At 40.7% G+C, this 21977-nt stretch overlaps 1 protein-coding gene across 2 annotated transcripts in view; it reads left to right on the top strand.

Moving 5' to 3' along the window:
* FSHR (follicle stimulating hormone receptor) overlaps positions 1-21977 on the top strand; it is a 150107-nt gene that overhangs the window by 90995 nt on the left and 37135 nt on the right. For both annotated transcript variants that reach the window (XM_004686208.2, XM_012727387.1), the window contains exons 3-4: positions 10827-10901; positions 13658-13732. In XM_004686208.2, the coding sequence (XP_004686265.2) occupies positions 10827-10901; positions 13658-13732 (150 nt within the window). The remainder of the gene's footprint in view (positions 1-10826; positions 10902-13657; positions 13733-21977) is intronic.

The raw sequence follows: 21977 nt of genomic DNA on the forward strand, positions 1-21977 counted from the left end.
GGTCAGGAAGAATGGCACTGGCAGGTTGCCCTACACTGCTTCTCGGGAGTCAGCCCACAGAGCTGCTCCCAGGGGATCAGGGCCCGGGCCGCGGGGCCCCCTTTGTGCCCCAGCCTGTTGGGAAGGGAAGCTGCTGTCACGGAGGACTGCCAGTGATATGGCTGGCTGGCTTTTAATAACAGAGTCACAGAAAAAATTAAAATCACAGCATTCTGGGGCTACAAGGGACCCAGGAGATCATCTGATTCAACAGTGTTGTTTTATAGAGGAGGAACAAAGGCCCAGAGAAGGTAACTGATCTGACTCAAGGACAGTGGCTAATTAGTGGCAGAGTCAGGACTGGAACCTAGGTCTCCTGACTCCAGTCAAGTAATAAAAATAATAGTCAGCAGCATGACCTTTGCATTACACTGTGTACCTTTTACTCTGTGCATGATATGCATTATTCATATGATCTTCAACAGCCCGGCCAACTACAGAGGACCGAGTATAAAATGTACTGAGGGACAGACAGCTTTAGTAACATCTCGCTGAGGAAAATGGATCACAGTGAGTTCTGGTGATCTGCCAAAGTGATGAAGGATTTCCTCTTTCCTACTCAAGGGGCCTCACCTCTGCATCGCTGGAGTGGAAAGAGCTGGAGGCTCAAATTTCTTAGCTGAGCATCCTCCCAGAGTCTGCTAACTGGTAGTAGCCCCAATTGTTGAACAGCTTTTGTTTTTAGCATGCTGGGGTGTTTCTTATCCCATGGACTAAGTGGGAAAAGGAAGGTAAATAGCAAGGGCCCATAATTCAATAAGGAATACATACCTGACACACTCACCTCAAGAGGTGGGCAGACAATCACAGGTAGAAACTACTGAGTCACTAAGGAACAGATTCCTCACTAAGTGAAATCAGTGTAGACTTAATCTGGAAAGCTGTATTAAGTTGCTTGGTTGTTTCCTTCCAATTTGGTCCTACTTAAATCATTAACAGTTTACTCCACACTTCCTATATATACATGTGTTTATCTATCCATATATATAGCTATAGATACAGATACCCATCCATGCCCATGGATATCTATACCTGTTTATATGGATAGATATGGATATATTCATCTTTTTAACTAGATGGTAGCTACAGATTTCATTCTGCCCTAGCAGGAGGAGTATCACTGAGCAAACACTAGACACCATGCACGATGCCACTTTTACCTTAGGTGTTAGAGGTGAGTAGATAAACAATTGCAAAATGCCAGAGACTTTCAGGACAAGTTTCTTACTAGCCTAATGTGCTAGTCCTTGATGCTTCATGCAGGACCCCAGCCAACTGCAGCTTCACCATGTTTAATCTTTACTCCCAGGAAGTTGGAAAGTAGAGCATGAAGGAGAAAGACCTGGCTTGTGAGCCAGGTCTAGAATGCAACATCACCTCTGCTCCTGTCGCATGAAAAGCTGCCTTCACACCACACTACACCTAACACCTAAGCTTGGGCAGGAAATAGAGCCTGTGTACTGAGAAAGAAGTGGGGGGAGAGAAATGGCTGTTGGTGGGCAGCTGGAAATCCACTTCCATGATAAATCATCTCCATAAGTCTCATAAAACCACTAAGAGGTATAATTAAATCCACTGAAATAAATAATACTCATGGGGTATTCGGTATATCTAAGGTCACACGACCAAGCAGGCACAAGCCTAGAATTCTACCCAGGCCTGCCTGGCTTCCAGAATGATGCTGCCACTCGTGTGTATGTGAAATAAGACAAATACAAGGCCGCAGGGCGTAAGGCTAGCTCATTAGTGAGATTACCTACTGGAACATTCAGCACCATGCCTGCTACACAGCAAGTGGCTGGTACAGTTAGTTAGTACCATTATTCCTGCCACCTTGGGTTACACATCTTAAATTTACAAGTATCTGGAACCTATACACAGTCTACTGTTCTGATATGTCAGAGACCCCTCCATCTTTTCCATCTCTCTTTCTTTTGGCTTCGCTAAAGCTGAGGGCCGAGCTGAAGCCAAGTGACCCTGTTAGCATCTTTTTCTCCCTCCTCTACATGCAGCATCTGCTCCCTTATTACCTTCCAGCTCCTCATCTCCCATCACTTAGAGCTCAATGAACTCCTATTTAAACAGTTTCTGACAAGCATACAGAGATAATAAAGGAATAATTGTCTACCTTTTTCTAACTTCCAGCTCAAATCTCATTCTACCTCCACATAATAGCTTTCCCTTTCTCTCCTGCTCCTTCATCATCTTTTAATTTTATTTGCTTTCCCAAACAGTCCTATTCATGACTCCCAGGCATCAGCTAGCTGCTTTTCCGTGTCTGGACAGAGATGAATTCTTGGGTCCTCCTTTTCTGTTCCACTCTTCTCTCCACTAACTCAATTTTCTTGCATATTATATACAAAACCTTGAAGATACTCCATTTTTTTAAGTAAATCATTTGGACACTTAATTTAATTGTTTGAAGAAAAGATGACTCATGACCCACATCAAACCACTCCTGAGTCACCACACAATTGTTAGAAACTGCTGGTGTAGTGGAAATTACAGAGATCCATAATTGTAATGATGTTGGTGGGAAGTGAAGGGACATTTTCAAGAAGTACTGAAATAAAAGGAATTGAAAGGATTCACAATCTGCATTCACTGTTGAAAGGAGTTAGAGATGAACTCAGGATTTAAAACTCAGGTTCAATAAACTAACAGGAGTGACAGATGGAGCTGCTGGCTGGGTTTATGCTGGGGGAGGGGAGATTAGAGAATTACAGTTGTGCTCTAGACTGCATGTGCATGAAGCAATCACAGACCATGTAATAGAATGTGGCTTTGACAGCTGCAAACAGGACTCTGAGACATAAGATTGTCCTTCAGACACATGAGTTGTCAACAGTTAAAGCTTGAGAGACAATACAACAGAGCTCGAGAAATTCTAACATTGGAAGAAGTAGTAATAGGGAAAATACAGTATCTGAGGAGAGAAAATAGATTGAACCTGCACCACCCATTTACTCTGTTCTGTGTCAGGAGCCTGCCTTCCTTTTCACAAATATCCTGCTCTTCTCTGGACTGCATTCCCCACTTCTCATACATATTGCTTCTATCTAACGAAACTGGAGAATCTTAAAAGGACATCTTTATATGTTTTATATTCGCATAAAGAATATGCTAACACAGTGCTTGTCATACGAATTGCTTCTTGGGACTTCAATTTATCTGTGGAAGGTGAATTCGCATATTGATTTTTCATATTGCATCATGAAAAGGGGGAAGAGTATTTAGCTGCTTTGTAGGTCTGTTGCTCCCCAACATATTTCTAGCCAATTGAAAATCAAAGCTATAACAGTGTTCTCCGGTGGGTTCATATTCCAGTCAAGACTTCACTTACTTCCTCTATGATATTGGGGGAGTTAACTTCGGTGTGCTTTTTCCTTTTCTGCGTTTCTTTATCCCCCTAAGGATGGTAGGTCCTTTCCTCATCGGGTTGTAGTAGTCTTGGGCATTTTAATAAATGAGAATCACAGGGAAATCACCTGTCATATACCAAGTATGTAAGTCAACTATTATAACTGTTTTTACTCCCATTCCTATCTGTTAAAGACAGGAGGAAGAAATATGTCAATGTAGATTATGATGTCACATTTAAAATTAATACAGAACAAAATAAACAATAGCTTGTTGATATAGCTGAAAGTAAGTTGAGTGCAGCTGTCTGGAATGAGTTGAGTTACTTTGCCCCAAAGAAGGAAGCAGACTTGGGAGATGTCAGGAAAGGAAGCCTCTACCTGCTGCTATCTGTGCAGGTAACAAAGAACTTTTGGCAATATCCTGACAGCTCACCATCATGCTTCACCCTCTTCTGACCCTCTCCTAAGGGAAGAGCCTGATCTATAGGTGATACATTCGGTGGTGGGTACATCCAGTGTGCATTACATGTGTAATCTCCTTTGCTGGCCAATGTTCTCACTGCAAATGAGACTGAGAATAGAGTTCAAGAAAATGCTAGAGCCTGTTTTGGGAATTTAAGTGATGTGTAGAGGAGCCTAAGAGAAGCTTTCCTGCAGTTCTTGACTGATTTATTTAGCACAGTGGTTAATTAGGCCAGTATATGGCAGGTATAAGTGTGAGTTTACATATGCTTTCACAAGCAAAATCTTAATGTCTTTAAAACCCTGTAATGTAGTTATTGTTCCCATTTTACAGACCAAAAAAAAAAAAACAAAAACAAACAAACAAAAAAAAACCTTAAAGTAAAAATTGTCTACAATTATACAGCTAGTAATATGGAGGTTGGATGTAGAGTTTCAGGATATGACCTTAAAGGCTATGTATATATTTTCAAAGTTTTATGAACCTTTCTAGGATCCATTTCCTGAGAATTTTAACCTATCACCTGCTGTACTTATGTAAACTATTATAGTATGTTTCCAGAAGAACTAGAAGAGTGGACATATGGTAGAACTACAGAAAATCACTACGTGTACACATACTATATAAGTGTGTAATACTGATTACAGTCATGTATTATACAAACACAGAATAGTTTACTTTTATCTATGTACTTATGTTCAAATGACATACCAATGATTCATTTTATTTTCTCTAATGACTCAGATATAGCTTATAAATATTCATTTAATTAATTCAATTTTCTAATTAAAGAAAGCCTAAAATACTAGCTATTCTAAATTAGAGATGATTGATAAAACCCAGGACCCTGTTTATTTATTCATCTTTAGATGCCTTGTACCTGAAACAAGCTGCTTAATCAAAATTTCTTGAATTAGTTCTCTCTTTTAAAGATTTGCTCCAAGTTTCAGTTAAACAAGATTCCTTCCTGTGCTAATACACAATTTGATTTGCTAATACACTGTTTACTGCAAGTTTAACAATACAGCTGTATTGTGCAGAAGCAAAGATGGAAAATCTTTTCTAATCTTTCAAAGATAAGTCATTCTTCAGCAAACACTTGGCTGAGAGCAGGCATGCAAAGATAAAAGACAATGCTGTTTGTCCGCCAGGATTTCTTTGTCCAGCAAAGAAGAGCACCAGAATGCAAACCTAGAGCAGGACAGAAGGGGTGGGGGAGAGTGGATACTAGACCCCATGAGGCCCAGAAAGGAAAATAATCATCTAAATTTAGTCTGAAGTTATTAAAAACAAATTTGAATTCAGTGAATATTAAGCATATTTTCATGCAACCAAATCCCCTCATGTGCTGAGTTAGGGAGGTGTATATTGGAGGAAAATGGTCAGTGAAGAGGGGAGGAGGGAAAAGCTGGTGAAGACCTGAGAGGAAACTGTCTCCTATATCAGAAAGAAAGCAAAAATGACATTTCTGCATTTGATTTCGGATTTCATTCAGTTCTTCGGTTCAAAAATGTTTCAAATTCCAGTGAAGCTTTTAACTGTAAGTCACAATTCTTCAGTTTTTCCTTACCCTATAAAGCTATAGCAACTTTGATCTGAATGAGATAGTCCTAACATTTGGCAAATTCTTATCAGTTGAAATGATGGACAAATTAATTTCACTCTGATAGGTGCAATTTTTTGTTAGATCTGATTGACTTTTAAATGCTCACATCTTAAAATTCTCACTGCTAGATGCCCTTCAAATCCTCCATCCCCTCAACATCAAATGTTCTTTTATGAATACCACTCCAGTGACCAGAAGAGAATGTGATTGTAGCTTACCTCAGAGAAGATGCCCCAGTATCCCATGCAAACACATCTGCCCTTCCTTCAAAGAAATCTGAAACATCATGAATAGAAAGGACCTTTGAAGTTACCTAAATGTTATAAGAACTCTTACAGTTACACCACTCATCCCCTTCATTTTCTTTTCTATTTAAGGACTTTACCTGGGAGCCAGTGAGGGTCTGGGAAATTCTGTGACCCAGAGAGGTAGGACTAACAGCACTCAGAAGCTATGAGTGAAGCAGAGCAAAACATGTGTGTGCTCCCCTTGCTTGCTGGGTATAAAATGTAAAAGTCCTTGAGACCAAAGCCTGACCCATAGACAAACTAGACTTGGCTGTCTGTCATAAATGCACCTGGGTGCACTACTTTCAGGAAAGGGGGTTAAAAAATACTGGAGACAAACATCATCTTCCTTGCAATTTTGCAGTTGCCATTTTGAGGACTAAGACTTCCCTTCCTTCCTCTACCCATTGACCTATCCCCTAAACATTTATTGAGTATCTACACTATGTCAACTTACCACTAGCACAGGAGATGCAAAGACAGATAAGATACCATCCAGTAACTCAAAGTCAGGTTGGAGAATTAGACAATATGGACTCTAGAAGTTTCCAGGTACTTTTTCCCCCAATATTCCCAGAGTAGGATTATTCTACATATTACTTCAGTAAAACTAAGGTCAATCAAGGCCCTCTGGGTCTCCAAATACATTGTTACAATAACCTGAGAGAATGCAGATTACCTAGATTTAGAGACTGTTCCTTCAATAGCCCTTTAACAGAGAAACCTATTTTAAGATAGAGCAAACATTTAGGGAATGTTTTCTCATGTTAAGTCATCCCTCCTTGACATATGAAATTCCCTTTCTATATCACTGATACCTCAAGCCCCATGTCATTTCTTAGCACAGGATATAAATCTCCAATTTATCCCCTTTACTTTAGAAGTTACAACCATGTAAATTCTCCATGTGTAGTTATTAAATTTGACCTTTTATTCTACTGATGTGCCTGGTATTAATTTGTTTGCTCCCATCAGTCCCAGAAGAATAGGGGAATTTTCTCCTATAACTAACACCAGCCTTTTGCCTCTTAAAGAGAGCTGTTACAAAATGATATGGAAATTATTTTAAGAAATGAAAAATGTCTTAATTAGAATCTAGAGGATGAAAAAACATCAATGATAGAGAATAAAAGAATACGTTCCAGAAGGGATGTAGGGTTTTTAAAACCAAGCATTTCACTCTTCCTGACTGATTTATCATGCTACTCACACCCACCTCTGTGTGGTAGGGAGAAAGTTACTGCCATCCTACTCAAGAATCTTGCAGTTCAAATTGTGGGCTAAATACCAGGACCATCCCCATCACCTAATTCTTAGAAATGCAAAATTTCAGGCCTCCTCAAGATCTTCCCACTGAGAAGCTACAGTTTTATATGTCCAGATGATTCATAGACAGATGAACTACTGAAAAGCATTGTCCTAGAAGAAGAGGGTCTCATCTCTAGAAATAATTTTCCACCAAGTCCGGATCCCTCACCCAAAAAGGACAATATTCATTATGTACATAGAACAGTCCCCAACACTTCTGTTGTCTGAATCTCTTTATGCTCTTAAAAATTATTAAAGACACAAGGAGTGTTCTGTGAGTTATAGCTATCAACATTTCCATACTAGAAATTATAATGGTGAAATATTTCTTAGTCTATTTAAAAATAATAAGTCTATATAACAGTCACTATGCAAAATCACCATCTTTTCAAAAAAAATGGATTTACACATTGGCAAACATTTTTAACATCTGGTTTAATAGAAGGCATATGGATTCTCCTGTGAATTCATGCAGCCTTGGAAACAGGAGGGAAGGTGCTTTACCACTTCCTACCCAAAGCTATAGACATTCTGTATAAAGAGCATGATGAATAAGAATCTCTAGGATCCTTTCAACCATCAGATAAAATATCTGATAATTAATAAATATGTCCTGAGCTTGGAATTATTTAATTAAAAAGAATAAAAATGATCCCTATCTTTAACTCCTAAGAATCCTAGCTAGTAGTTGGCACACATGTTAAAGAGATCTCAAAAAAAAAAAAAAAAATAGGTTCTACACTTAAGATTGAAAGCACATTAAATTCTGTTCTGTGGGTTATTTCACTGAGCCTGAAGAATAGAACATTTTCTAATTTTATGAAATTTGAGAAATTTGAGATCCAGTGAGATATCCATTTATTAACATGTAAATCAATATACCAACTTCACCAGCATGTGGAAAGCATTTGGAGAGACACGTAGAGTGGTTAATATCATCTAATGTAATGAAGACAATAAAAATCACTAGAGACAAAACTGGGTTGGATTGGAAATATAGCCCTAGATTTCTCAGTGAGGTACCTTTCCACTGTGCACCTCTGGCCAACCCATACCCAAAAGCTCACCTCCCAACCCCTTTTCATATCTTTGAAGTTGTGGCTGTAAGACAGGAGCTACCTTCTGAAACAACTATTTTTGAAGTGTTTAACTTGGTTGTTGTAATGACTTTTTGTTCTCTAACAACAAAAAATTATTCGGGGAAGGGAACTCTCAGTATATGAATTCAGGTAAGAAGAGAGGTCTACTCCTGGATAATATTAGACTGAGAAATTGCCATACATAGTGACTAAGCCTACTGCTCATGATTTGTGAGTCTGGAAAGTCTTTTGGAGGGTATGATGCCACCCTCAGCATTTCAACCCACTGTCATCTAGTTCTTACCTCTGTGCCTTGTTCACCCTGTGTGACTCACTAGACTTCTTAAAAAATTCAAATACCTGTGCTTCTGTAGATATACCACTCCTCCCCTCATCACTCCACTGCTCCCCTCCATCACCACTCCTTCCACTTGTAGACAGAGGAACAAAATAGATAACCAGTGGTCAGCAAGCTCTGACAGTGGAAAGAGAGAGAAGGCCAAGAGCCACCTTATGCATGTCCAGCTATAGAACTTGTGAAGGCTCAGATTTACAAAATGAGTCATGAAGACACTATGGGAAAGCAAGTGTGTCTCCCTCTGCCCACCTAGGTCCATATGATTGGAAAATAATTAAACTGACAGAGAAATTAGTAAGAGAAAAGACAAGCTTGTGTTTGTCACACTGATGAAGACTTTTGCATAGAATGATGGAATAGATGATCTGCGCAGAGGCTCCAGGAATTTTGCAGTTTAAAAGGTCTGCAAGATTATCTACTTATGCATTGAAGACAGACCTTGCAGGGAGATAAGGCTGCCTCACACCTCCAGGACTACAATAGAGAATGCTGATTTCCTGATTTTAGGGAGAAAATTAGACCAAAAACAGAAAACAATTCTTGGCTCTTCTGTCTTTCAATTTCTTTCAAAATAATCAGCATGCCTATTAGGCACACCCTGGCAGCCTGTCTTTGGCCTTGACAGACCTAACCCTGAATAAGAGGGGCTTTTCTCTCATAAGATCTCCTCACTCATGGGAGCTTATGAGAAATGACCCTACCGTCACCTTAGCGGACAAGCCCCAAGTGTTGCCACCCCCTCGCTGAGGTGGCTACTACTAACAGTCACACCTTCCTCCCTCAGGAGGCTGTCCTCCCTGCCCTGCAGGCCCTTCCTTTAATCAAGAGCTGTTTCAAAGCTCTTCAGCTAAATCTTGAACCACGGGACTGGGCTTCTGCCTCAGCCAATTGGAATGCACACTGCCTCTGAGACTTCCTGAGACTCTCAGCTGCCGCATTACAAGTACATGAGACTCTTGCACATTTCATCTGTGAGCCACTTTATAAACATTAATTTATTAAGCCACCATCTCTCCTCACAAGTTCTGGGCTTCTACCTAGTGGACTTCATTCTCCCTTACCGTCCAGTTTATTCCAGGGGATGAGGAGGTCCTGGGGACCTCAAAGATCTTTTCTGGGTGCTTCAGGCCAAAACAATATCAAAGGCCTTTCAATAGCAGCCCCCACTTGATTAATGAGATGGAGGGGGGTGGTTTTAAATCCATGTTTACTTACAAGAGACTCAAGTGAGTTTCTCTCTCAAGGCCAAATTAGTAGAGAGATGAATGTAACTCCATAATTTAGTGTGGGCCATTCCATTGAGCTACAGCCCACGTGGCAAACCCACATTGCCACCTACTTTTTTTTTTTTTTTAACGGATTTTAGACAGGTCAGTTGCCTGTATTTTGTCTCTGGTACAAGCCAGAGGTGCAGAGGTGGTGAGAGGCTTCACCAGACACACTGCAGAGGGGAGCAGCGAGTGGGTCAGGAAAGGTCTGCCACACCATGTGGATCACCTCCAGGGCCAGGGATAGAACTAGCACTGAAGTGTCTGTGGCCAGCATGCAGTACTGCGTCCTAATCCCTACACTACCAGGAAGGACCCACACCTACTTTTAGAGAGAAAGCTTTATTAAACTACAGTCATACTACTCATTCATTAACTGGTTCTCCACAACAACTTTTGCACTGCAGTATCAGCTGAGCCATTGCTAAGGAGACCAGATGATGAACAATGTTCAGAAATAGTTACTATCAGACTCTACTGGAAAAGTTTGTTGGGGCTCTCCCTGGTGGCACAGGAGTTAAGCCTCAGTGCTATCATGGCTTTGGCCTTAGTTCAATCCCCAGTCAGGGAGTTGACCCACATGGCACAGCACACCTCTCCTGTCTTACCTGCTGCTCCCCTCAGGAGTGGATTTCAGTAGATGTTTCTGATGAACCCTCTCACCCTCACCTCTGGTCTATACCCAAGTCTTTGTATGTCTAAATAAAAATAAATCTTTAAAAAAAAGAAAAAGTTTGTTGGCCCTTGGTCTAGGGAACTTAGTTATTCTCCTCTTACATATCTCCTGAATATCTTTAATCAAATTCCTCTCCAGGCCTGTTCCCACTGAGGCTGAGTAACCTCCAAACTGAGCCATTGCCTTGGTTTGATTCTCCCATTGTTGAATATGCCCTAGCATTTAATATATTACTTTTGTCTCATGACAGCTGACTTCTTTGGCAGAAATAGTTTGTGTGAGTGGTAAAGTATCCTAGGTACAGGGCTCCATGCTGAGCCCTACATCCATTTATGGAGAATAAGTGAACTGACTTGAATTATGTGTCTTTTTATTTGCAGAGAGATCTCACAGAATGATGCCTTGGAAGTGATAGAGGCCAATGTGTTCTCCGACCTGCCAAAATTACATGAAATGTAAGCAAGAACCTGCCAGGTTTGCTTGTAACTTTTTGGGCAAGAAATAGCTTGAAGGTTCACTTATATTCCTGGAGGGCTGTCTCTGCTCAGTCCTCAAAGCCTGACAGTTTAAGATGTTGAGGGATCACTCACCTCAAGAGTTTCAAACAGTCATTTCCCAAACTATCCAGAGAAGACATTTTCTAATTTATGTGAAAAGCTTGTGAAGCTAGGGTAAATTAAGATTGTTACAATTTCTTAGAGAATGAACGTTACCTAGATTTAGGGACCTCTCCAAAGAGAGATTCTTTTATCAGAGAATCTATCTTCAGACACAGCAAAGGTTTTGGGCAATGACCTAGGTTGTAGTGCATGATATCATCCCATCTCATGTGATGCCTGTCCTTGCTCCTTGATGCCCTGGGCCCTTTAGCACAGGAAATAAACTCCCAATTGTCCCACTTACTTTACTATTGATAGCTATATAAATTCTCTGTGGGTATGTCATTAAATTGATATTTTCTTATTTTTTTATGTTAATTTATTTGTATAGCCTCAGAAGGGAAAATTTTCCCATTTTTGAGCAATGTCAAGATCAGTTCCAAAGCTGCCATCATGTGTCTCTCTGCCTGGAGATCTAGACATCATAAGCCCAAACCTGGTCTTATCTTGTTCCCTCCTTCCTGGTAATTTTTGCTCCGTAGACCTAAAAACCGTGTTCTGTAATCAGGAGCAAGTAGCTCCATCCCATCCTCTCGAAGTTATTCCAAGTCAGAGCCCAAAACAAGTGTCATGTGTTGGAGTTGAAAATGGGCAGTGTTAGCTTGAATACTAACTAGGATATAGACTGTCCATGATACCTTGGCCGAGAGATAAATTCATCCTGACTTAATTTTCTTATCTGTAAAACTGGAATAATGAAATTGCAAGCCTCATAGGATCACTGTGATGAATAAATGAGATAAATGTAAATTAGATCTAACACATCAACTGGCATAAAGTATTTCATAATGATCCTTGCTTCAACTCCTTCAACTAAATTTTCTGTCTCTTATTGACATTCTAGTTTTTCATACTTGTCAATACTCACATATGTCTGTTTCATACCTGTCAATGATATCAATGTAAAGACTCACAGAATGTCAAAATTAGAAGGAACTTTAGAAGCTGTCTGGTCCAGAATTTTCTAAAATATGTGTTTTGTATCATTAAATAATCAGGAAATTGTTTAAAAAAAAAGGAAAAACATTTTGTGGCCAAATAAAATTAGGAAATATTAAGCAAAAAAAGTTAGATAAATGTACTCACTAATGGGGAAAGTTCTCAGAGCCTGTAAAATGCAAATACACACTTGAAATCTCCGAGGATGGTGTATTACATGTTTCTCAATACATGTCACTGAAAAGGTTTCTTCTGTGAAGTACTGATTAACATCTCATAAAATTCCATGAACCAGAGTTAGGAAAGTTAATGAAGCACTTTCCTAATTTTACAAATGAGAAATGAAAGGCACAGAGAAGTCTTGAGGCTTATCTAAAGTCAACCAGCCAAATCCACAGTAGAATGAGAACTTCGCATCAGTAGGAAATACAGATGTGGACATATATACACATGTACATACATGTCTCCATACATGCTGTGTTTAGGAATTAGTGTCTCCATGCAGGCAGCTGCCCCTCCCACTTTCTGCCTCCCACCCTTAACTCTTCCTCATTGTCTCTAAATCTCTGCAACTGATTCCTCCTTCTTTCTACCCACTGCTTTCATGTTCCTTCCTTCTCTCACTACTTGGCCGTTCCATACCCTAGTTGGGAAGAGACCTGGCCGGGGCTTCAGAACTCACAGGGAATATCAGAGGAATGACCCAGAGGGCATCACATCTCTGCACAGGTCAAGCAGGCATCCTTCTATGCAGTTCAGTGGGCACTGGAGCTAATGGGATGGCCCTTTCATCTCTTCCCTGCCTGGAGAGGTGCTCACCCCCATGTAGCACTGACTGAAATGATTAATTGCCTGGTACTTGGATCTGGGTAGCTACAGGTTACAGCAACATAAAAGCTAATGAAACAGGGAGGAAGTAATTAACACAGAGCCTCTCTGCAAATATACATTGATCCAGCAAGATTGAGGAAAGGGCAGCCTCTCTCTGTTGGAATCCAAATGTGAACATGCTCACCTCCAGCGTATTGATCAGGACATAGTGCAGTTCAACGCAGGGCAGAAGTCACCACTTCCCACAAGCAGCCTCAGTCCAGAGCATGAAGGGAATTACAGGCACATTTTCAGCTACTGTCTGCTGGGATCTTATAGTCAAACCAGAGCCATCCACTATTGTCCCTGTCGCCAGCTCCCTAGTTCCGTGTCCTCCTTCCTCCCTTTTCTTCTTCTTGCCCTCCTTTGGTGTTTTTCAAGACCAGACAATAGTGACTTGTTTCCCATATTAGTTTTGCTCCTTTCCCCTTGGCCACCTGAGCCCCTGGAAGACACCCACTGCTCAAAGACGTAGCCATGCACGCCTAGAGTGACAGTAACTCACCCAGCCAGTGCTTCATTTGCCTGCATAGCCCGGTCCCAGAGGACTTTGGTGATGAGAGTTAAAGGGGACAGGGCTAATATTTAGTCTGCACAGTTTAGTCTAGGAAAAGCACTACATGCAAACTCAATATTTGTTGAAATACTGAGTGAATGATTTATTGATAGTCTTTGCATAATGTGAAAAATATTACAGTATTCCTTACTGCTAAGCTCACTTGCCCACTCTTCCTTTTTTACAGTAGAATTGAAAAGGCCAACAACTTGCTGTACATTGACCCTGAGGCTTTCCAGAACCTTCCCAACCTCCGATATCTGTAAGAACTTATGTATTCTAGTATCCCCTCTGATCAAATTGTGTGTTCCTATTTTAGCAAAATGTCCAACCACTGTTATCAAAGATGTAAAGCAGAAGTGGAGATGAGGACCCACTTGCAAGCAGATTTTAGTGTAGCTTAATGAGTGAATTTCACTAATATAATTGCATTTTGTTTTCATTTAAAAAACAGACTTCAGAAGGAATACCATTTGCATTAATAGAATTGTCACACAGACCTTAGAGAACTCAGTCATAATTTAGTGTTAATGAGATGCAGCCAGAACTTCTGCTGGCATTTAGCTTATGACCTTGACCTCAAAGACACAGTCTGTCTTGTACTGTGTATGTGCATTTTTCCTCTGACAGATGATAGTGTTCTGTAGTGTAAATTTCAGTTAATAAATCAACATAGCATTTTATCTACCTAGAGATTCCTATGGTTTGAATTCCATCCTGCCCCTGTCCCACCAGCAAAAACTTTGCTTCTTTCACTCAACTGGCATTCAAGTTATTGAGGACTTGCCAGACCGCCCCCTCTCCCCATCACTGCGATAGTGTTCTACAAAATAACAATTATGAATTAGGGCTCTGGAGTCAGATATTCTGGGTCCATTTACTAGCATCTAATCACAAGCAAAAATGCAACCTTCAAAAGTTTGCTTCCTCATCAAAAGAGTAGAAATAATGATGACGGATGTGTATGTGTTATCTTTCAGTATAACAATAATGTATCACCAATTAGCCTCAAAGAACAGTTTTAAAGTAAAAACTACACCTTTCACCTATCTAAATTGATCAGTGGAATGATTTTTGATGCTAGGGACTCTGAGCTAAGTATTCACGCCTCAGCAGTTAGTTGCATGTTAACAGGGGCCTGGCTGCTTGTGTGGTCTCAGCTAGGATGACAACTTTCCCCCAAATGGTGCTCATTTCCAGCAGGCTAGTGTGGACTTCTTTTCACAGTAGCCTCAAGGTTCCAAGAGATCTGAAGTTTGCAAGCCTTTGAGATCCAGACCCTGCACTAGCACACTATCTCTTCTGGTGCATTTTATCAGGCAGGAGAGCGAGAGAGAGACTGCATTTCCTCATGGAAAAATGCAGTCACAATATAGTCTGTGGGTACAGAACAGATACCATGTCTGCAAGCAATTTAAAGCATGTAAAAAGTTTTGCATATGTCTGTCACATCATAAATGCGCATTAAATAGTATCACTAGAACCTCATATGACTCTGTTCCTTAATTTTGGTCCATGAGGATTGGAGTTAGGAGTTGTTGACCTTATTTAATACAGAATTGGGCCATAATGAGCCTTAGGTCACTTAGTGGAGATTAACTGAAAGAATAAAGGATCTGAACAATGAGTAGTGGGGAAAATTTGGTGGAAAGAGAACTCGCACACACCGTTGGTGGGAATGTAAATTGGTGCAGCCATGTGGAGAACAGTAAGGGGATTCCTCAAAATAATAAGAATAAAAGTACCATATAGTTCAGCTACCTCACTTATGGATATCTCTCTGAAGAACAAAAAAAAAAACACTAACTGAAGAGGTAAATGCATCACCACATTCATCCCAGTATTTTTCATGCTATCTAAGAGTATCCAACAGCTTCTGGACAGTGAAGTATACAGAGAAGATCTGGTATATCCAGTGGAATATTGCAGAGCTATAAATACAAAGTCCTGCTACTTACAAGACCATGGATGGAATTCTAGAAGGTGTTATGCTTAGTAAAACAAATCAGATAAAGACAGACATCACATGAGTTCACTCACATGTGCTACAGACAGAACAAATGAACAAACAAGCAAACTTTTAGTTTGTGAGAACAAAATAGTGGTTTCTGAAAGAAAAGGGCAATAGAAATAAATCAAGTAAACATTCCAAACTGAAAGGGGTAGATGGAAACTAGAATTCTGGTGGCAAACAGATTTAGAAGTTTGATTTAAAAGGTTGTACACCCCAAACTTATGTTATAAATCAATGTTACTTCAGTTTAACAGGAGCGTTCATGACCTAGAACTTCTGCTCTCTGATAAGAGCCCCCAGTAGATTTAAGAAAAAAATAAGGTTATCCACTCCTGACTTAATGTCAGAGGCAGGACCAGCTTCATTGGCATGCAACCCGCAGTCACACAGGGTCCTGTGTTCACAGGCACCCCACATCAGAAGGCTTCACACTGGGTTTGATGCTGTCACCTTTGGAAGTACTTACATATTTTTGAACAAGCCTTGCATTTTTGCACTGCCCCCCACAAATTACAGGCCTAGATCAAGGCTATGTTCTCTTCTACTTTCAGACTTGGAGACTTGACTCCCAAGTGGATTTTACCATATTCTCTGCGGGACTTCCCTGTCTGTGTTAGGCACATTAAACAGTGGAGGAAGTCTGGGTTTGGGTTTCAGTGGGTCCTAGAATCAGAAACTGTTTCCCCTATTTGCTCCTAGACCCATTAGCAGATTCCAAGCAACACATGGCTGCTAGGTACGCTGAGGTTTATGTATGTGAAAAGTATTTTTGACAAAATATTTCACACTACAAAGTGCTCAAATAGTAACTATTTCTAGGACTGTTACTTCTGGCCAACCATTCTAACCACCAGCCTATCCTCAGGAAAAGCCAAATAATGGGTTGAGAAAACTTACTATAGTCACTTAGCCCCAGAGTATTCAGCATGAGGTCAGGAGGAGGAGTTCGGGACATGCCCTTACATTTAATAGAGTGTTATGCTTCAGAAAAAGGTGGAAAACTACAATGTGAGGTCTGGATTACAGATTGTATACTGACACAGCTACATAGCTACCTTCTTTAAGATAGTTTCTTAATCCATAAAGTGGGTGATTGTGAAAAAACAAGATTACACTCAAAAATATTTGAAAGTTGTATTTAGTATGCAGGCCATAAAGAATACAAATATCAAGTGACAGCATTTGTTACCTTTTTAACTACCTCATTCCTTTCCTCCCAAAAGCCATCCTTCCTTCCTCTTCCTTTATCCTTAGAGAAAGACTGAATGGGGAAATAAATAACTTTAAAAAAATCCTAATCAGCAGCATAAGCATTATTTTCAATCATTTTTTGCATAAAAAAAATTGCATGGGATATGAGTGCCCCAGAATCTTTAGTAACAGACAAAAGCATTTTCAAACATGCAACAAAAACCCCAATTCACAAACTATCCCATATTGCCCACTAAAAGCCCACCTGCAAATGACAGATCCAGGAAAACAGTGCCCCCTCAGACACACACTCACAGCCATGATAACAAGGACATGTTGTAAGGCTGGGCTGGGAGCCGGTGAATGGGGAGGAAAACTATGGTAAAGTTTGAAATCAACAGGTCCAGCATGTGGCTTCTATTTAGTGATGAGTACCATGCATTCTTACTGACAAGCATATTCAATACCCCCCCCATGGAAGAAGACTGGAAAAGAACTTGGGGGGACATAGAAGGCACATAGACTGGAGGAAGGGGGGAGAGCAGAGATCAGAGTGGTCAAAGCTATGGCCGACTCTGGAAGAGACGGAAGTCTGTGTCATTTGTCATGGAGGTTAGCCTCCCCTTTGTGTCCTTTTCTTATTCTGAGGGTTTGTAGTCCCCGGTCGCTCCTTTCCCAACTTTGCTCAAAAATGGAGGTGTCAGATTCTAGCTACATCCTTCCTAAGAAAAGGTTATTCTCAGAGCATTGAGGACTTCCTAATTAGGGGAAAGAAAAGATTTTGGAAGCAATTTGGAAGACACTCCTTGTTGCTCTGGAAACATTGCAACTACTTAATCTATAATGTACAAAGCTCCCATCCACTGCCATGCTCATCACTATCAGGATGTTGCAAGGAAGCAGTGTCTGTCAAGCAGTGTCTGTTGGAAGCTTTTTGATTTCTAGCTCAGGGTGGATCTTCCCTAGGGGAACACTACCACCACTATACCCCCTCCAACCCCCAGCTTCATATCTGGCTCACAGTACCTCAGGGAACAGAAGCATCTCTGCTCTCACTCCTACCAGCAATATATCTATCCAGATTGTGGGCCCTTGAAATATTTTCCAAACTAAGAGGAATCACCTACACTCATAGTTGGTCCTCTAATCTGAAAGATGATGTCATAGAAACATAGCTCAGTTCAGCATCCTCCTTCTGTGTCTGAACAGCGGTCATAAACAGCTTTGCGACCCACCAGCCAGGTAGAGGTGGATAGCAACGATTTCAGATATTCTTTGGAAAGATAAACTACTTGCTTCAAGGCAAAGAAAAAGCATAAAATGGATGATAGAATCCAGAGGGGAACAGTAGGATAAAGTAGTTCCCCCGCCCCCCTTTAGCCAGGATAAATTTTTATCATCCCACACACCAAAGCAAGACATTACCAGTTGTAGGAGTGAGTTGCTATTTGATTTGGGTATCTTAATTGTTACAAGGACACACTTAGAAACATTTTTAAATTCTTAGCATTGACTCCAATTCAGTGACCATTTGATGGTCCAGAATTCAGAAGAACTCGAAGTCATTGTTCTTGACCTCTGCCTTCAGACTTCACAAAGCAGTTTGGTTAAAAAAAAAAAAAAAACAAAGTAATGTACTTTAACTAGAAGAATATACTTCAAAGGAATCATCTGGGTGGATTTTTTCAGTCAATACTGTATTTGTAGACAATATTTCTTTCTTTATGGCTTTGCCTTCCAGAGCTGACCTTTGTGTATGAAAGACTATCTATTGATCTGTAAATAAGGTTTACACAATTTTCTCTTGCCTTTGCATCCTGTCAATGTAATTCTCAGGCAGTTGATATTGCTCTCTGCTACTCAATAAACCGTAATTCCATTTTAGCAAACCCCTCATGCAGCTGGATGGGCCCCACTTCCAACTAACAGCATTCTTCCACCCTCATGTGGCCTGGTGGGCCTTTCTAGAATGCCTGTGAATGACAGTCAAGCCACCTGCCTTCTCCAGGGATAGTTCCAGGAGATTTTTAGCAATTCAAGTTGTTTAGTCTCCAGCCCCTCCTAAGTCCCTCTCTCTCACTTGGTTTAACAGGAAAAATGAAAGTAGCTTCTTGGATGTAAAAGTGGAAGCATTTGTTAGTGCTCTCACGGGACGGGGGCCCCACAGAAACTGAGATGCATTCAGGCCCCAATTCCTCTGTCTGAGCTCAGGTTGTGGCTTCTGCCTGGTGGGTTGTGTGCCCTTGGGTAACTGCCTTCACTTCTCTGAATTTTCCTTTCTATGCCATACAGTGCCAGCATCCATGAGTCGTACTAAATGAAATACTTAGAAAAAACAATTGACATTTAGAAAATTCTCAGTAAATGTTAGCAATTCTTGTAAAAATCCCCACACTGTATTTTACTAGCTAAGGGAACACATCAAAGAGACTTCATCTCTTTGTACCTGTTTTCTTTTATGCTTCATAAATAATAATACCAACATTTTGATATAGTTGTAAAGCTAAACTTCATGATGATCATGATAGCACTGGTGATTTCTTTCCCTGTCCAATATTGCTCAAGTTTTGAAGGCCTCTTTCTCTTGGACAGAATTCACTGATTAGTATGCTGATATTGAAAGGTATCATATGTGCTTCTCAAAGGAAAAAAGCATCCTTCTTTCCTGAATTCATGACATACCCAGAAAGATGCTTCCAACAAGCCAAGCTACATTACCCTGCACATCCCAATGGAGGGATCCTAACTCCTCCCAGTAATGTCCACAGTCTCCCTGGCCATCTCCACCAAAATTGACGCCAGTTCTTAACACCACTAGCTGGTGGTAATCTTCCCACTTTTATGTTGATTTACAATTTAACATTTTTGAACCTACCTCATTGCATCTGTATCCTACAATAACTTACGTAGGTAGGATAGTAAACAAACTGACTTTGCCTAGCGGTTCTCATTGCAAGACAAGAGCACAAGATAAGAACACGCAGTGCACCCACCAACTGGATTCCTCTATTATTCAAGGTGTTCAGTGATGTTTGGCTCTCAACAATGATGAAAAGTAGCAATTAGGGTTCATACATGGTGAAAGGATCAGTGCCTACTCATCTTGGATGTGAGCTGGGCAGTCAGCAAGAACTCATTCATCCAGTCATGTAACCATCATTTGGTGAGCACATACGACAGTCCAGACTTTGTTGTGGCAGGTGGGTTCCTAAGACATGGCCAGGTGGATGAAGTCTCTCACCATAGGGAGTTTACGCTCTAATGGAAGGAACAAGTAGGTTGGATACTATTAGGCATTCACAATGGCATGAAGAAACCAACAGGGAAAGTGGAAAATAATATTTTAGAAAGGGGCACTGGCAAAGGATGGAGAACCTTGTCAGATACAGGAGACCCATCTGGACAATTCTCTCAAGGAGCTCAATCATTTGGAGACAACAAACTACCATCCATTAACCCCTGAAAAATAACAAACATATCTATAGAGCTGTATGGTCATGGGCTGCACAAGTCAGGAATAGCTTCATGGGAGTACAAGAACTAATTGCAACTTGAAGGGTTAATTTGAGAAAAGCAAAGTGAAAGGAAGAATTGAGTAGAGGACTATGGAGTAGGCAATGGATGGGAGAAGCCAAGTTCCAACTGTAAAGAAGGCACATACAGAGGAGGAGGAGGACTATATTTGGCTGAACAGTATTTGATAGAATGGGGTAGGAAAAGGAATGTAGGTAGGAGAGTTTAGGCCCAACAGTAGTAAGGAATAAGCACTAAGATTCTTGAACAGCAGCGACATGATGACGACAGTTTAGAGGACACTGACCACAAGCAGGGTATATACTATATTCAAGACAAATGTGCTAAGGAGCAGTTTCCATAGTCCAGGGGAATTAATGGCAGCCAACCAGAATACAAAGGCATGGCTCAATGAAGGGCACCTTTCCAAAAAGGAAGCACTGGTATATGGTTTTTCTCTAGGTCATACATGGACCAAAGAACTGCGATAATTTTTGCCCTACTCCCCTCTAGTAACCCTCCCTCCCCTAATACCGCCCATGAGTACTTCCCACATGGAAACACTCTACTACAAGGATATTTGGGCACAATGGAAATTACACAATTATTTATTTTATCAGTAATCTCTCTAGCAGAGCCAACTTTGTCTGCCATTGACAACTCTAGGAAAATATGTCCAGGTTTTTCTTCTGTAGCATTAAAGTTTAGGAGGAAGTTCCAGCAGGAGGAAGACAGGACCTCCTCTGGTCTAAGGCTCTAAGAGTAAAGATGGCGAGTGACCATGCCACTGACCTCTTCTCCTTAGACCTCTACTGTTGAGTGCTGTCTCCAAGCAGCCTGTGTCTTTCCATTGACAAGACAATTGCTTGATCCATCAATTCATACCAACATGTTCAGATCTTGCTGTTTTTTAAAGGAGAATGTATATTTTTAAAAGCAAACCCAAGAATTGATAACGGTAGACTAAGGCCAGGGGCTCAGAGAGGGAAAGTCCTCTAGGAGCCACTAAATAGCACAAATATAGCTATCAACTCCATCCCCTTAGTTCCACTGAACTGTATTTTCAGAGGCTACAGCTTCCTACAAAGTAAGTACACCGCTTCATTTTGAAATAAGACCCGTCACATCACCAGAAATGAAATAAGGACAAGTCTAGAGAAGGTTCAGCAAGAACCATCTCAGATTAACTAGTGAAGCTTAGTGCTTATTTCTACTTCTTTCCTAGTACCACCCTCACTTTCTGCCAGACAGTGCTGGACTAATCCCTTTAAGGTTCAATTTCTTTGTATGAAAATAAATAAGCTTCAATAGGGCAGTCACGCACACACAAAAATGGACTCTACACCCTCTAAGATGTCTCCTAGTTCTAAACTGCTTGGTGTCTAAACAGTGATCTTGGATCTGGCACTCTTAATGTCACTGCCTGTCCTGAATTCAGCTTACTGAGACCCAGAATGAAGGGCCTTGTATGGAAGTAGAATTCTCCTAAAAGATAGAGTCTAGCATCTCACTGATAATGTTGCTTCCCAGATCACAGTCCATCTGTCCAGTATTCAAGCAGACCCATTAGAGACTGAGAACCTGGGGTATATTAAACAAATCAAAACAGTTGGAGATTATTCCTAAATTAAGTACAGCAGAAGCTTAACTCCTGGAGATAAAGAAAAACACAGGAGGCATTCCCGGCCCTCTGTCCTCAGATGATGCAGGCTGCCTTAGCACAGCTGAGAGGCAGAGGCTGTGGGGTGAGGCTCAAGATGGGGACAGTGCCCAGCAGCTGTGAAGCTGG

Source organism: Condylura cristata, unplaced genomic scaffold (assembly GCF_000260355.1).
Source record: "Condylura cristata isolate star-nosed mole 26May11 unplaced genomic scaffold, ConCri1.0 scaffold00020, whole genome shotgun sequence".
Lineage (NCBI taxonomy): Eukaryota > Metazoa > Chordata > Mammalia > Eulipotyphla > Talpidae > Condylura > Condylura cristata.